The sequence below is a fragment of the Mesoplodon bidens genome (assembly GCF_964165515.1).
Source record: "Mesoplodon bidens genome assembly, chromosome: 7".
Classification (NCBI taxonomy): domain Eukaryota; kingdom Metazoa; phylum Chordata; class Mammalia; order Artiodactyla; family Ziphiidae; genus Mesoplodon; species Mesoplodon bidens.
In genome coordinates, this window is record NC_138164.1 from 50,104,817 (window position 1) to 50,121,718 (window position 16,902).

At 37.5% G+C, this 16,902-nt stretch overlaps 1 protein-coding gene across 2 annotated transcripts in view; it reads left to right on the forward strand.

Annotated features, from left to right (window-relative positions):
* COPB1 (COPI coat complex subunit beta 1) overlaps nt 1-10,778 on the forward strand; it is a 33,030-nt gene extending 22,252 nt beyond the window's left edge. For both annotated transcript variants that reach the window (XM_081240855.1, XM_081240854.1), the window contains exons 15-22: nt 1,224-1,451; nt 1,613-1,792; nt 4,194-4,338; nt 5,347-5,466; nt 8,024-8,169; nt 8,755-8,844; nt 9,803-9,958; nt 10,432-10,778. In XM_081240855.1, the coding sequence (XP_081096981.1) occupies nt 1,224-1,451; nt 1,613-1,792; nt 4,194-4,338; nt 5,347-5,466; nt 8,024-8,169; nt 8,755-8,844; nt 9,803-9,958; nt 10,432-10,491 (1,125 nt within the window). In that variant the 3' untranslated portion in view covers nt 10,492-10,778. The remainder of the gene's footprint in view (nt 1-1,223; nt 1,452-1,612; nt 1,793-4,193; nt 4,339-5,346; nt 5,467-8,023; nt 8,170-8,754; nt 8,845-9,802; nt 9,959-10,431) is intronic.
* The last annotated feature ends 6,124 nt before the right edge of the window (nt 10,779-16,902 follow it).

Consider the following 16,902-nt stretch of genomic DNA (forward strand, 5'->3'; position numbering starts at 1 on the left):
AGTTTTCATCAAATTCAGGAATTTTTTGGCCGTTATTTTTTTAGCTACTTTTTTCTGTCCCCCTCCTCTTTCCCCTCCTTCTGGAGACAATATCTAGGCTCAAAGGATTATTACACTTACTCTTCTGAGGTTCTTTCCCAGGCTTCTGGTAGTTTTTTCACGTATGTATGCTGATCAGTACTTAGCCAAAGACATTTTGACAAAGACATAAAGCATGTGTCAGGATAATGCTACATGAGACTAAAAATGTAAGTCGAATTCACTGGTGGAAGACCTTGAATAGCAGGCTGAGTGATACGGACTTCAACATGAAGGCTGTAGGAAATCATTGAAGGTATTTGCATGTGGAGTGAAATGATTGATGCCCAATAAAGATTAAGATAGTAGGTAATCACACTTAGCATCACTAGTAACAGGACAACCTGACATTATGTGCCTCCTAATGCAATACAAGAAGATATGCAAAACATCACCTATCTTGTACTGTAACTAAAAGTGGAGAACATTCTGTAGAACAGCTAGCCTGGGCTCTTTAAAAGAAATCATTGTGATGGAAAAGAACAGAAAACCAGGGGACTGGTCTAGGTTAAAAGGGGCTAAGGAGAATAATAGTCAAATAAAATGCATGAAACTGGTCCTGGATTAAAAAAAAAATCTTTGTGACAATTAGGAAGAATTAGTTCAATTTGGAGTGTAGTAGATATATTTTGGAACTGTTACATTTCTTAAGTGAGATGATGACATTGTGATTATAAAGGAAACTGTCCTGATTCTTAAGAGATGTATGCTAAAGCATTTATGAGGTAAAGATTCTTACTTTCATATGTTAAGCCAAAAAAATAAGTGTACCTATATAGGTAGAGTAAGAAAGCAATTACAGCAGAATATTAACAATCCGTGAAGTGTATCATTCTTTTAACTTTCCGTAGTTGGAAAGATAAAAGATAGCATTGGCCTGTGAGGGGTTAGAGTAAGAGAAAATAGTTTGAAAACCACTTCTGTCTATCACTTAAGGGTTAATGAAGATTTTAGAGGGTGGCAGTTAGAATAGAAAGGAGGGAAAAGGGTGCAAAAAAACAGGGAGATAAAATCTAAAATATTTGCAGTCTTATTCAGGTGAAGTGAAAATTAGGTTTATTTCTTGGATTGTGAGTTATAATAAAGTGACATTATTGCATTTGGAGAAGCCTGACAATAAATAAGCCATTTCTCTCCTTATCTAGTCTTTTGTTGCTGAGGCAATGTTGCTCATGGCCACTATCCTGCATTTGGGAAAATCCTCTCTTCCTAAGAAGCCAATTACAGATGATGATGTAGATCGAATTTCCCTGTGCCTCAAGGTCTTATCTGAATGTTCACCTTTAATGAATGACATTTTCAATAAGGAATGCAGACAGTCCCTTTCTCACATGTTATCTGCTAAACTTGAAGAAGAGAAATTATCCCAAAAGGTAAGGTATATATGATAAAGCCATAATAGTGCTTTTTGGTTTTATTGTTGCTGTTGATTTTTCAGTCCTCATGTGTGAGGGCTTGTCCCTGTTGAAGGCCTACAAAAAGCTATCTTTTTTTCCATATTAAAGAGAGATGGTATATTGTATTTTCAACACAGAAAGAATCTGAAAAGAGGAATGTGACAGTACAGCCTGATGACCCCATTTCCTTCATGCAACTAACTGCTAAGAATGAAATGAACTGCAAGGAAGATCAGTTTCAGCTGAGTTTGCTGGCAGCAATGGGTAACACACAGAGGAAAGAGGCAGCAGATCCCCTAGCATCTAAACTTAACAAGGTAACAAAATGTCAGATACACTGGCAAGTTATTTAAATTGGCTACTTAAGAAAGTAGTAATCAGGAAGTTGTTGGTCTTGCTGTTTTTTAAAGGAAAAATAACTAGAACAGCATCAGTTTTTGTCAAGTTACTCTGATTGACAGGTTCATTAAACATGAATTGAAACTCGGTGGAGCCTGATACTTTACTATATGATGGCACTGTTAAGTCCCAGAGATGATTTTTAACTTGTTCCATTTGTGTGTCAAATTACCATAAAGTGAAACATAGCGCTGAGGGATCCTTAGTGGTTGACTAAAACTTTTAAAAGGTAGGGCACTAGCCTCTTCCCCCACACCCTGCCCTCAAGTTTCTCCTGTCCCCTGCTACTTTAAGCAGGACAATTACACTTTTATAGTCTTAATGTATTGAGTTCCGAATAGGATTTCATTAGGAAAATTGTTCTAATCTCTCTCTAGTCAGATATTAAATTTACAAATCTGGTTTAATCCTTCCTCCATTAGATGAGTAACAGTCTCAAATTGGTTTTGTTGCCCAAGATAAGATCAGTGGCAGAATAGGAACTACTGAAACAGTTTTCTCCCTTAGAATTGGGAATTGATATTGACGATATTACAGTTATAAAATTTTTCAATTTATTTCTTTAAATTGTTCTAAAGTTTACATAACATCAGATTTACCCTCTTAACTATATTTAAGTGTACAGTTCAGTGGCATTAAGTATATTCACATTATTGTGCAACCATCACCACCGTCTATATCCCCTGAACTTTTTTCATCTTACAGAGCTGAAACTCTATACCCATTAAACAATAAATCCCCATTCCCTTCTTCCCTCAGCCCTTGGCAACCACATTCTACTTTTTATCCCAATGAATCTGACTATTCTAGGTACCTTATGTGGAATCATACAGTATTATCCTTTTGTGACTGGTTTAGTTCACTTAGCCTAATGTCTTCAAGGTTCATCCATTTTGTAGCATGTGTCAGAATTTCTTTCCCTTTTAAGGCTGGGTAATACTTAACTGTGAATATATACCACGTTTTGTTTATCCATTCATCTGTTGATGGACATTTCGGTTGCTTCCACCTTTGGCTGTTGTGAATAATTCTGCCTTGAATGTGGACGTTCATATATCTCTTCGAGGTTCTGCTTTCATTTCTTTTGGGTTAAACCCAGAAGTGGAATTGGTGGATCATAGTGATTCTGCTTTAATTTTTTGAGGACCACTATACTGTTCTACATAGCAGCTGCACTGTTTTACATTCCAACCTTCAATGCAGAAGGATTCTGATTTCTCCATATCCTTGCCAACACTTCCTTTTTATTTCTTTTGTAGTAACCATCCTAGTGGATGTGAAGTGATATCTTATTGTAGTTTTGATTTGCATTTCCCTAATGATTAGTGATGTTAGGCATCTTTTTGTGTGCTTATTGGTCATTTATATATCTTCTTTGGAGAAACGTCTATTCAAGTCCTTTGCATATTTTTTAATCTGGCTGGTTGTTTTCTTTGTGTTGAGTTGTAAGATTTCTTTATATATTCAGAACACAAGTCCCTTATCAGATATATGATTTGCAGATATTTTCTCCCATTCTGTGGGTTGTCTTTTCACTCTGCTAATAGTGTCCTTTGAAGTACAAAAGTTTGTAACTTTGATGTAGTCCAATTTACCCATTTTTTTTCTTTTGTTGCTTATGTCTTTGGTGACAATATTACATTTTTAAAATGTTATATATACTCTGGATGTTTTTTTAAAAATATTTTTTTGGTGGGGGAACATCTAAAAATTTATCTTTGTGGAATTACAAGTGTTTCTTGCTTGTAATTATTTTTCCTGAGTTTGGGTAACAGCTAGTGAGTTTAGGTGCTTAGGGATTTAACTGAAAATGTATGCAAATCTATTCAGTTCCTAAGTTGGGATAATGTTTAATGTATTTGCTGAACATATTTAACATCTTTCTACTACTGAGCTGTAAAGTGTAGCACCTGTTATTTATTTATTTATTTATTTGCGGTATGCGGGCCTCTCACTGTTGCGGCCTCTCCCGTTGCGGAGTACAGGCTCCGGACGCGCAGGCTCAGCGGCCATGGCTTACGGGCCCAGCTGCTCCGCGGCATGTGGGATCTTCCCGGACTGGGGCATGAACCCGTGTCCCCTGCATCGGCAGGCGGACTCTCAACCACTGCGCCACCAGGGAAGCCCCAAGACCTGTTATTTTTAATGTCTATGTTTCAGTTACCATGTTTACATTACAAAACAATTTTATTATACATTTCAAATGACTGGTCTAATCTAAGCACATCTGTTAATTACCTAACAGACTTAGTCATTTGGCTAGGATATGTTTGGTTAAATTGTCTCAGTCATTTGATTATCTTTATTTTTGTTTGACAGGTCACCCAACTGACAGGTTTCTCAGACCCTGTATATGCAGAAGCTTATGTTCACGTCAACCAGTATGATATCGTCCTGGACGTACTTGTTGTGAACCAAACCAGTGATACCTTGCAGAACTGCACATTAGAGTTAGCTACTCTGGGTGAGGAAATTTACCATAACAGAAAGATATCGTTACATAGTAAATCTTTATGACAGATTGTTAAGAGAAGTGCACAAGTTTTAGTATAAGAATTCTCTTGAGCCCTTTGTGACATTTTGAATCAACTCTTAGTTTTACATTTTATATTTAGTCTCCTTCTACTCCAATTTTCTGAACCTCTGTGATATTGACTTTCTTATGCTTATGCTCTTGGTATTCAGTGAGCTTGATCCAGCATATGTCAGTTTTTCTAGATTAAATAAGAGCTGTTTAAGTTACAGATTTACCAAGTAGTTTAAAGTTTTAATTGCCTTAGTACAGAACGAGGTATTTTCTGAGCCCGTAACTAATACATACCATGTGTGGCCAAAGTAATACATCATTATCACATTTAGCAATGTGAGATTTTTTTTTCTTCTTCTTAATATAGACACATGAATCAGACTTTCTCTGGTCATTTATACATATGGCTTTGAAGTTGGAAAATATAAATTGTATACAGGAACAGTGCACTGCCCCTAGGAAATTCCATATGGCTTAAGCAAGAGTTAAGGGACTTTAAGAAATCAAGGGAGAACAGTTCTGCCCTGTCTTCCTCAGCATAGCTTGGGCCTATATAAAGAACTGTGTTTCTAAGAATTTGCAGTCCTTTTTTCAGATTGTTTTATCTTTGTAATGGAGTGTATAGTTTAAGACTTAAGCTTTTGAGACATCTGTATCCATTCACTGAAATAAAGCAGTATGCCCAGAGTAACCCCATACACACACACACACATGAATTAAATATAGAGTTATTCTGAGAAGCCTATTACCTTTTAAAAGAAAATGTGCATTTTGATGTGAATAATAGTGTTAAATGATTTCTTTATTTTGTCCTTATATTTGAATCATAACCCTTCTCTTGTTCCTTGTTTTGCTAGAAACTATTGAGTTATATACATTTTAAGGTTTTATGACTGGAGAGGTTAATATGTATGTCTTTTTAGCCATGTCTAAATTTTTTTTCAGGGGACCTGAAACTTGTGGAAAAGCCATCTCCTTTGACTCTTGCTCCACATGACTTTGCAAATATTAAAGCTAATGTCAAAGTAGCATCAACAGAAAATGGAATAATTTTTGGCAATATAGGTAAGGAATTGTTTTATAGCATGTGATGTTTGGATATTTTACTAAAGAATTTCTCTAATGAGTAGCTGTGTGCCATTTCTTGAGGACAGGGCTTGAATCCATTCATTCATTCATTCATTTATGGGGCATCTTCTATGCTATTCAGTGTTGTACTGTGTTCTGGATATACAGAAATGAACCAGATAGAGTCACTGTCCTCAAACTGTCAAGCAAAAGGAGGAGATAGATAAATAATAGATTACAATACAATGTGATAACGGCTAGTTTATATACTATGTGCTTTGGGATCATAGAGGAAAAATGCTAACAGTATAGAAGGCTTTATAAAGGAGGAAGGTATGTTATCAAAGGATAACATTTGAACTGAGCCTCAAACTGTGTATAGGCATTTGTTGCCGGGCCACCTAGGGATTAGCTTGTACAGAGGTATTCAGTCAATAAGCTTTCTTTTTTAAAACAATTTCTGTGGTAGGAACAAAAAAATCTCTGTCATCAGATAGCTTCTAGTTGAGTAAGGGAAAACAGATATGTGAAGTAGATATGTGCAGTACATAACGGTAAGTGCTATGAAAGAAGGCTGTGCTGGGTGAAGTGGAAGTCTATGAAGAGATTGGGTCAGTTCTCTCAGAGTGGTGGGGGGTTGGGAGGAAAGGTAAAGAAAAGGCTTTGTGGAGGAGCTGAAGCTCAAGTGGGGTTTTAAAAGATCAGTAAATGGTCTACAGATAGACAGAGATTCAGTTAGAACAAATGCAAGTCGTTTGATATACCTGGAGTTTAGAGTGCGCTAGAGGGTGGTGGTAGAAGAGAAGGAGGTTGGGAATGTTAGTGGCAGCTATATTATACTTGTCATGCTAAGAATTTCGGACTTTATCCTGGATATAGAGGGCAGCCACTGAGGAATTATTAGTGAGTGAGTTACATGATTAAATATTTCTGTGGCAGCACTAAGGAAGACTGATTGGAAGAGGCAAGAAGATTAACTAGTAGACTTGCAGTAGCACAGGTGAGAGATGATGGAGAGTTTGAACCAACACAGTAGTGGCTGGGATGGAGAGAAGGGCTGAATATAATAGATATTAAGGAGATAGGATGGTTACTGATTGAAGAGGAAGTGGCTAGAGCAACGCTCAGATTTCCTGCTTGGGTATGTTGGGTTGGTGTTTATGTTAATCACCAAAACAGAACAGAGGAGAGAAGGACAAATTTGAGAGAGATGATAAGTTAAACTTGAGGTTAAGTAATGAAGTGTCTTAAGTTATTGAAGGGCAGTTTGAGATGAGTCTGGAACTTGAACGAGAGGTGTAAAGTAGAGATGAATATTTGTTTTAAAACCATAGAAATGGAAGAAATCACCCAGAGAGGGCATAAAGAGTGAGAAGAGGGGAGATTTGAAAACCGAATCCGAGAGAACAGCAATATTAAGAGCTGTTTGGAGTTTTTATTCAGGGTAGTATTAAAGCTGGTCAGAGAAGGAGAAGCCTACAAAGGAGGTGCAGTTAGAGAAGCAAGGAAAAATTCTGAAGAAGTATCGGCAGCTGCAGAAGATCCCTAAGAGAAGGGCCCTTTGGATTTGACAATCAGTGATACTAAAACGTTTCTTATGACCTGTCTTGGGCAGTGGTGGTGGGTTGAAGACTGCATAGGACGTGGAGAAATAAAGATAGTGAGTGCAGGCCACTCTGAGTGTGCGGCCTTGGTTTTGATAAGAATGAGAGAGAGCAGTAGCCAGAAGAGAAAGAAAGGATGAGGGAAAATTTTTTTTTGACGATGAGAGGACCTTGACTATGTTTATAAACTATAAGGGAAGAAAGTCAGTAAAGAATATGAAGGTAAAGACAAAAGAGGTAATGATTGATAGAGTGAGGTCCTGAACCAAAGCAGGCATCACAGATGGCAGCAAGTATGATCCTTGAAGAGCAGAGGCCATACTTGTCTGATAGGAAAGGTAAGTAGGTGAAAGTTGATTCAGAGAAAGATACATTTATTTTTAGAGGTGGGGCTGAAAATTAAAGGAACTTATTCTTGGTAACCTTAGTTTTCTCCAAAAGTAGGGTGGGGGAATGTCAAGAAAACAGGCTAAAAAAAGGTAGGCTCCAGTCAGATTATGACTTTCTACCATGGAAGAAACAGTTACAGACGGAAAGGTCTTGTATCATTACATACTATGGCTCAGCAGTATTCATCCAGAAATATTAGTTAAGCATCTGCATGAGAACACTACTACCTGTGTATCCTTCTACAGTGTCTAACACTGCAACTGCTATGTAAGCACTCACTGAGTTTGAATCCTGGCCTCCACCACTTAACCAGTTCTGTGACCTTGAGCCACTTAATTAAGTTCTCTTTGTTTTTACTTGTCTATAAGATGGAAAATAATAATACTATAACATAGGATTGATGGTCATATTAAATAGGTAATAACTTGTAAAACATAGAGCCCACTATATAATAAGCAAAACTATTTGCTAATGTCATAGTTGTTATTTGGAAATATTAAAATTTTTAATTAAAATTTGCCTTTGGTGATTGGGGGTCTTTTTATATGTGTATATTGCAGTTTACGATGTCTCTGGAGCAGCAAGTGACAGAAATTGTGTGGTCCTCAGTGATATTCACATTGACATCATGGACTATATCCAGCCTGCAACTTGCACTGATGCTGAGTTCCGTCAGATGTGGGCCGAATTTGAATGGGAGAACAAAGTTAGTGAGATTTCCTTGAACTCCTTATGTTTCTTTTTGGCTAGTGTTGAGGGATTCTCTGATAAAATTAATCCCTCTAATAAGTGTCAGATGTGAAAAGCAAAGTCTTTCAATATCTGTGCTTACAAATTAGCTTTAACTGGAAAGCATGCAAGTGGTTTGGTTAAGTTACGGTTTGAGAGTAACAGTTCTATAATTAATCTGATTGTTCAAGACATTATAAATAATGTTCCATCTCTTGTATGTATGAATAGTAACTTGCCATTGAATCCAGTGTCCAGTAGAAGCTTTGCAAAGTCAGTGCCTGCTAGGGAACTTTGTTCCTGTAAGCCTTGATTTTTATTAGAAATATTTTATATACAGCATGTTGATTGTCTGTGAAGTTATCTGTATCTGAAAGTTCTGATACCAACCTACAGTTTGTTGGATTTTGTAGATGTCATTTACTTTTTGTTGCCCACCCTTTCCACCTAAATACTTGGAAGGAGATTCTAATATGACATATGAATGATTGTCTGATAAGAAATTCACAACTTTCTTAAAGTAAGAGCTATAACCTCGACTTCTTTCTCTCCCTCTGTACAGGTGACGGTTAACACAAATATAGTTGATTTAAATGACTATTTACAACACATATTAAAGTCAACCAACATGAAATGCCTCACTCCGGAGAAGGTACAATTTGCCTGTGTACTTCTTAAATCTGATAGAGAGTAAGATGGTAGATTCTTGGCTTTCTTGTATTTCCTCTAGTGTATTTTGATATTATTTAGCCTGAGAAAAGCAGTGTCATTCTAGACTAGCTAAAAGAAGTTATCCCATAGAATGTATGAATCTGCTGACTGCTTTCTACTGGAATAGGAACAATATCTGCTTGTTCCTAGTGCAGTGACCCAACTGAATAGTCACATTGGTTTTTCTTTTCAGTCTTCTCCCTCTTGGCTAAAGGCTTATTCCATAATAGTTCACGATACTGGATTAGAAAAAGTCCATGATCTCTTCTGTTGGCTCTGATTGTGGGTCATAATATATCTGTTCAAGTATGGAATTGTTAATGTACTTTGATTTTCTGCTATGTTTGTGTATGTATGAAAAAAGACTAGAAAGACCAAAAAGTGAAGACTGCCAGGGAATTCCCAGGAATTTGTTTTTCTTTATACAATTTCTGCTAACTTTGTAATATTGATTTAATCATAAAAGAATGCTGCCAGACAAGTAGGTTTTAATTCATATATTAGTCTATTGAACAAATACTCCAACAAACATTATATGCCCAATACTCTGTGAGCTGCTGGATGTACAATAAAGAACAAAATAAAAACAGTCTCTTCCTTCATGGAGCTTAGGGTCTGGTGTGGGAGGTAGGCAGACAGCTCTAAACAAAGAACATATAAATACAAATAAGGATAGGTGCTATTTCTTTAAAATCAGGTTTTTTTGAGGTATAATATAGATGCAGTAAAGCTCACACTCTTTACATTTATAGTTCTATGAGTGTCAACAAATTCATACAGTCATGTAACTACTACCACATGATAAGTCCTGTTTTAAGTGGTAATTTTCCTATGCTATTTGGTCTTGCTTATGTGTAGTTCTCTAGTAGAGTATTGAATTCATCACAAATTTCTTCCAGGCACTTTCTGGTTACTGTGGCTTTATGGCAGCTAACCTCTATGCTCGTTCCATATTTGGAGAAGATGCACTTGCAAATGTCAGCATTGAGAAGCCGATTCAACAGGGACCAGAGGCCCCTGTTACTGGCCACATAAGAATTCGTGCAAAGAGTCAGGTAACAGTTGTTTTTTTTTGAGATGGTCTCTGAACTAAATAAAAAGAGAAATAACTTATGTCTCTTTATTTCTATATGTAGCATCCTCTGTCGTACCAGTGTTTCATGCATTAGATGCATGTATATTCATAATAGTAGTATCCTTGAATAGAAGTATGACTTTACTACATTAAAATAGCCCACCTTTTGGGCCACTCATTCTGTTTGTTTGCTTAAAATCAGATTAATTCCCATGGGGTGTTTGTGAAATGGGTTCTTCAGAGTTTTTTGAAATCCAAGCTACAAATCTGGTGACTATTTGTAAATCTAGCACTAAAAGTACTTAACCAAGTAAAGTTTTGGTGAGTCTCTTTTGTACATCCTTGGTTTTATTGTTGATATGGTATCATTGCATGGAGGCTTGGTTAAGATAGAATAACCTACTGATTGTACATAGTTTCAATAATTATAAACATCTTCATTCTTTCTTACAGGGAATGGCCTTAAGTCTTGGAGATAAAATCAACTTGTCTCAGAAGAAAACTAGTATATAAGAGTAAACAAAAAAGTCCTTGCAGCTTTACAGTTAAAATTTAGGTATGGGCTTACTGGACTCCAACATATTTTGTACTCTTTTGTGCTTTATGTTATATAGAATCTGAGTTCATGCTGAATGCATTCCAGCCAATAATTTATAGCCTTTCCCTTAAATCAAGATTGATTTTAAAATTATAGTTTGTCTTTTGTCTTAACAGTTCTGAATGTTGTCCTCAAAGTATATAATGTTTCTCACATGTATCAAGACCATTTTCACAGTACAATAAACAGATCTATTCCTAAATCTTTTGTTATTTTATAAATAAATGTGTAATTACATAATTTTAGTTATGAGAAATGGATTTCTTTTAGTTGGGTTATAGATTTCTATTATAAATTTAAATTGCTGTTTGAGTCGTGAATATATGAACTTTATTAAGAGAATTTACAAATGCAGTGATATGAAATGAGATAGGCCTTGATTTACTTGACTGATTTTTACTAATTTAATATTCTAACATCAGTATCTGTAAGAATGCCTTACCATGTTCTAAAGGGCTTTTCTCTGAAATTTAGGTCCAGGAAGATGGTATCAAATACCTTGAGAAAACAGGTCAATCTTCATTTTAAAAGAGTACTATGAACTCTGACTAAAATAAACACACTATTAATTATCCTGAATCATAATGAAAAGTAGATAATCCAAAATAGATTTTTTAATCATTCACCTTTAGCTTTGGGTATTCTTTTATGTTTGTTAGGAATTAAATTGATTCCAACCAGTTACTTCAGCTGCACTGGGAGGATTCAACTCCAGAGGATTCAAAAAGCCGTCCTGTTGCCATGTTGCCTCTATGCCTCACTCCCTCCTCCCCTTTTCCTCAGTTTACACTAGGGCTGGGCACCATCACCTCCCAATATGATTCCAAATGCCTTTCTGAGCTGAGTTCCCTAGGGTCAGATTGTGCTGTTCTTTTGGCCCTTGCTTTCCTTGGGGATGACTGAGGTAGTCTGCTCTTTTAGCTAAGTCTGAACACGAAACTATTATACTTTGTCTTCCAGCTAGGATTCAGGCTGCATTCAGGATGAGTCCACAGATAAGGTCTGTGAAGGAGTGAAAGCAGCATCTCCTATTTCAGCACTTAAGTGAGAATGGAATGATTTGTTTGGCGTGTGAAGGAGATTGATACCTTGTATGATGTCAGAAACTTTGAAGCCACTTGCTTTTTTAATCAGAGAGAACCAGAGGACTATAGGGCATTTGAGATTCCAGAGCACTGAGATCTGAAAGGAAAGTCAGTGGCTACCAAATGGGAAAGATACTAGGAATGCTGGAAGGGGATCAGTCTGATGCAAAGTCAAGGGTTGGAGATTTGTGATGAGAGCAGAGGAACTGATGCAACTCGGGATTAGATCATTTCCCAAGTTCTGTTCCACTGAGCATAGCTTCCTTGATGTCATTAGATATTATGAGAGAAAAGGGATTCCACAGTTAAGTAAGTTTGGGAAAAGCTTTATACTGTCCTGTACTGGAGATTCACCATGCACATTAGCATAGTAAAAATTTTGAGAGGCACTTCAGTAAAGAGAGCAGATTAGTTTGGTTTAACCCAGCATATCTTAATCTTACATGACCGGGGAATTCTTTTTCCATAGAACACCTGTTGACAATACGTAAGGCAGGAAAAGCAGCTTAGCACCTTAAACATTTTGGTTTTGTATTCACAATCAACCATTACTGCATTTTAAATCTCAAGGATGTATGCCTCTGTATGTCCTAGACTATATCTCTGTTTATACTCTCAGAAAATTCCCTGCTTAACATTCTGGCCATTTTTGTTAGGATCAGATTGGCTCACATTGCCATTTTCTTAAATTCATAAATAAGGAGAACAAAGAGAAAAAGTTAAAACAGTTGTTTCATTAGCATTTTATTAGCTTTGTACACTTGCTAAATGTAAACTGAGTGAGACAGCAGCACTGTTTAGAAAAGCTGTTTACACTGCTCTCTTAATAGGGATCTAAAATACATTTTATATGCTCACATCACAAAATATCATATAATTAGGACTATGATGTCTAGTAAGAGAATAAACACAGTATCTGGCACCAAGTAAGGGCTTAATATGTAAATGTATTGAATGAAAAACTGTAAATCTTACAAGAAAATTAAATGGCCCTTATATTTTGCTGTCTTGACACTAGAGGGAGCCGTATGCAGTTACTTTCATTTGGGGATTAGAAGTGATTGGAGTTTATAGAGGTATTTTTATAAGGAGAAAAAACAATATAATTTTTTATTAGCAAGGAGATTGATATTAGTGATATTTTGCTAGCTGTGAGAAACTTTTCCACATGATTTATAAATAATACAGGAGACAGAGGAATTCACTTCAGGATATCTAAAAAGACAAGAAAACCAAAATATTTTTTAAAATTCAAATATCAAGTGTGAAATATCTGTGCTATGTATTGGATAAAGTAAGTGGTTCTACTGGTGACCTTTTCCTTCCACATTGGTAAATGTCCTTAGTCAGCTAATTATTTATATCCTTTCCCTTAAACCAAGATTGGGTTTAAAATTATAGTTTGTTCTTTTGCCCTAACAGTTCTGAATTCTGTCCTCAAAGTAGGGTCAGGCATATCAGCTCCCTGCCTTACTGCCCTCTCAATGTTATCTGTTCCCACCTCCCACCCCGCCCCGAGCTCTACTCTCCACCCCCCAGGAATCACAGGAGCCTGAAGAGGTAGCCAGGTATAGTGCAGTTCAGTTTAGAATCAGAAAAGTGTACGGTCCTGTCTGAACTTACTTGCTGTGTGGCCTAAGACAATGGTAAGTAGCTGATTTATTGAGTGCTTACGTGTGCCAGGCATAACACTGAGTGCTTTTTCCATGGCATATATAATTCTCCCAATGACTCTTACCAGGCAAATACTATTAATATCATCATTTACAGATGAGGACTACAGTCATAAGAGAGGGTGTTACTTCTTATCAATTAAGGCTTAATATTAAGAGTTGAACTCAGATATAAAGCCAGGGTTTTTTATCCGACATGAAAGCCTTGCAATTAGTAATTCATTGACACTACTGCCTCATCTCTTTGTGCCTCAGTGTCTTTGTGCCTCAGTGTCCTCATTTGTGAGGTGCTTATAATGTCTACTTCATAGAATTGATGTGAGGGATGAAATGATATAATGTATTTATGATGAAATGTTTGGCACATGGTAGATACTAATCAATAAGTATTCATTCTATTTCTTTGCCCATTCTCCTTCCTTACACTGCAGAGAAGATGGAAACCTATTCTCCACATGATCTTCATACCTCCCTCAGAATTTAGGTCCTAATTTTACACTACTTGAATGCTTTGTTTTTAACACCAGAAACTTACTTAAAAGAAGCTTTTATGTCTCAAGAATTCTTTATAACAGTATTTATCATGTCAGGTTTTAACTAACTTCAGCACTTTTGCCTATAAACTGTTGTTGTCACGGCTAAATGTAACTGTCACAACCCATATACCTTGTATCATGGGTGGTCTGTGATGAACATAGTTTTTATTTGCTTTCAGGATGACAATCGAATGACTGATTCTTTAACAACTGAGTATAGAAATATGTGCAGCCAGATTACAGTAACAATGTAATATTTAGAGTTGCTCACTTAGATCAAAAGTCACTTCTAGTAATTGACCACTTTCTCTTTATTTTCTCTATCTCTGGCATGGCAGAATCTCTTTGATTAAGAAGTTAGTCATGCAGTGACAGAAGAAGGCAAGTGGGATTTGTGCCTTTTATCTGGGTTCTGTGTATAATTGTGGGATTCTGAGAAAACTATGTATTTTTTTATTGATTGTAAAACCAACAAGACAGACAAATGAAATGCAGCATGGTGGGCTGAAACAGCCCTGAATGAGATTCTCCTAAATTGAATCTCAGTTCTCTGAGTAGCTTTCTGAGAATAGATGTATCTGTCTGGGTCTATCTCCTTACAAAATAATACAGTTAACTGACCTCCAGGGTTTCTAGTTCAAAAAATTCATACTAAAAAGCCTTGTGGGGCTTCCCTGGTGGCGCAGTCGTTAAGAATCCGCCTGCGGGGCTTCCCTGGTGGCGCAATGGTTGAGAGTCCGCCTGCCGATGCAGGGGACACGGGTCCGTGCCCCGGTCCAGGAAGATCCCACATGCCGCGGAGCGGCTGGGCCCGTGAGCCATGGCCACTGAGCCTGCGCGTCCGGAGCCTGTGCTCCGCAACGGGAGAGGCCACAACAGTGAGGGGCCCGCGTACCGCAAAAAAAAAAAAAAAAAAAAGAATCCGCCCGCCAATGCAGGGGATACGGGTTCAAGCCCTGGTCCGGGAAGATCCCACATGCCGCGGAGCAACTAAGCCTGTGCACCACAACTACTGAGCCTGGGCTCTAGAGCCCACGAGCCACAGCTGCTGAAGCCCACGTGCCTAGAGCCTGTGCTCCACAACAAGAGAAGCCACTGCAATGAGAAGCCCATGCACCACAACGAAGAGAGCCCCTGCTTGCCAAAACTAGAGGAAGCCTGCACGCAGCAATGAAGACCCAACACAGCCAAAAATAAATTTTAAAACAATAAAAAATAAAAACAGGGGCCTCCCTGGCGGCGCAGTGGTTGAGAGTCCGCCTGCCGATGCAGGGGATACAGGTTCGTGCCCCGGTCCGGGAGGATCCCATATGCCGCGGAGCAGCTGGGCCCGTGAGCCATGGCCACTGAGCCTGCGCATCCGGAGCCTGTGCTCTGCAACGGGAGAGGCCACAACAGTGAGAGGCCCGCGTACCGCAAAAAAAAAATAAATAAAAATAAATAAATAAATGAATAAATAAATAAAAACAAACCAAAAAAAAGCCTTGTGTTTTTACATATACCTCTTCAACGAACTTTATAAATCAACCGGGAGATCTCCACCTGGCTATTACCCACAGACACCTCAAAATCAACGTTATGAAATGGAACTTATCTCACTCCTCTCACTCCTTGTTCCACTGCTGTGTTCCCTGTCTGGTTAGTTATGCTAGAAACCCACTAGTCACCCTTAACTCTACAGTCACCCCCTATATCTTATCAGATACCAAGCCCAATGTTCTCCCTTCCTCAGTATTTTTCTAATCTTCTTTTCCCACTCCTACTGCCATTGCTGTGGTTTAGACTTTTGGCATCTTTATTGTAGTCTATTACAGTGGCCTAACCATAAACTTTACATATGATTCTAAATTTAAAGCCTACACTTTAATCCTGACCACACACAAGAGTAGCTATATGATTCCTTGACCTGGTCAGACCTTTCCCTGGTAATACCATTTTGAGAAGCATAACTAAAAAAAGAAAAAAAGTCCAAAAATTTTAATATTATAAGACAATTAAAAATGAGACACCCCAAAATGGGTATTGATAACCAAATGATGTTAAGTATATATGATGTATACCAGAGTACTCAGTAGATAAATATTTATTGAGTGACCAAATGAAGAATGTAGCTATAGAGATAACAGGGTATGGACACATGCCTATGAAATGTTAGGTGAGGGGGGGAGGGATAAATTAGGAGGTTGGGATTAACATGTACACACTACTATGTGGTATAAAAAAAAATATATATATATAAAATAGATAACCAACGGGGACCTACCATACAGCACAGGGAACTACACTCAATATTCTCTAATAACCTATAAGGGAAGAGAATCTGAAAAAGAATTCTTATATATTCATATAGATATGTATAACTGAATCACTGCTGTACACCTGAAACTAACAAAATATTGTAAATAAACTATATTTCAATTTAAAAAAATGTTAGATGAGAAGACACCACTCTGTAAGAATGTCTCCTACATTAAGATGAATCAGGATACATTATAGATATACTGCCTGTCAGTCTCTTCAGGTGAATAAAAAAAATCACATCAGTCATATCACTAGAACATCTTGAAAATAAAAGTTGTTTACCACCTCAGGTCACTGGGTGTGGCTAAGATATTTCATTAGCTAGGGTCCCTGATTCTAGCTCTTGTGATTTTTAGATCTGTAATTTTTTTTTACATCTTTATTGGAGTATAATTGCTTAACAATGGTGTGTTAGTTTCTGTTTTATAACAAAGTGAATCAGTTATACATATACATATGTTCCCATATCCCCTCCCTCTTGGGTCTCCCACCCACCCTCCCTATCCCACCTCTCCAGGCGGTCACAAAGCACCGAGCTGATCTCCCTGTGCTATGCGGCTGCTTCCCACTAGCTATCTACCTTACATTTGGTAGTGTATACATGTCCATGCCTCTCTTTCGCTTTGTCACAGCTTACCCTTCCCCCTCCCCATATCCTCAAGTCCATTCTCTAGTAGGTCTGTGTCTTTATTCCTGTCTTACCCCTAGGTTCTTCATGACATTTTTTTTCT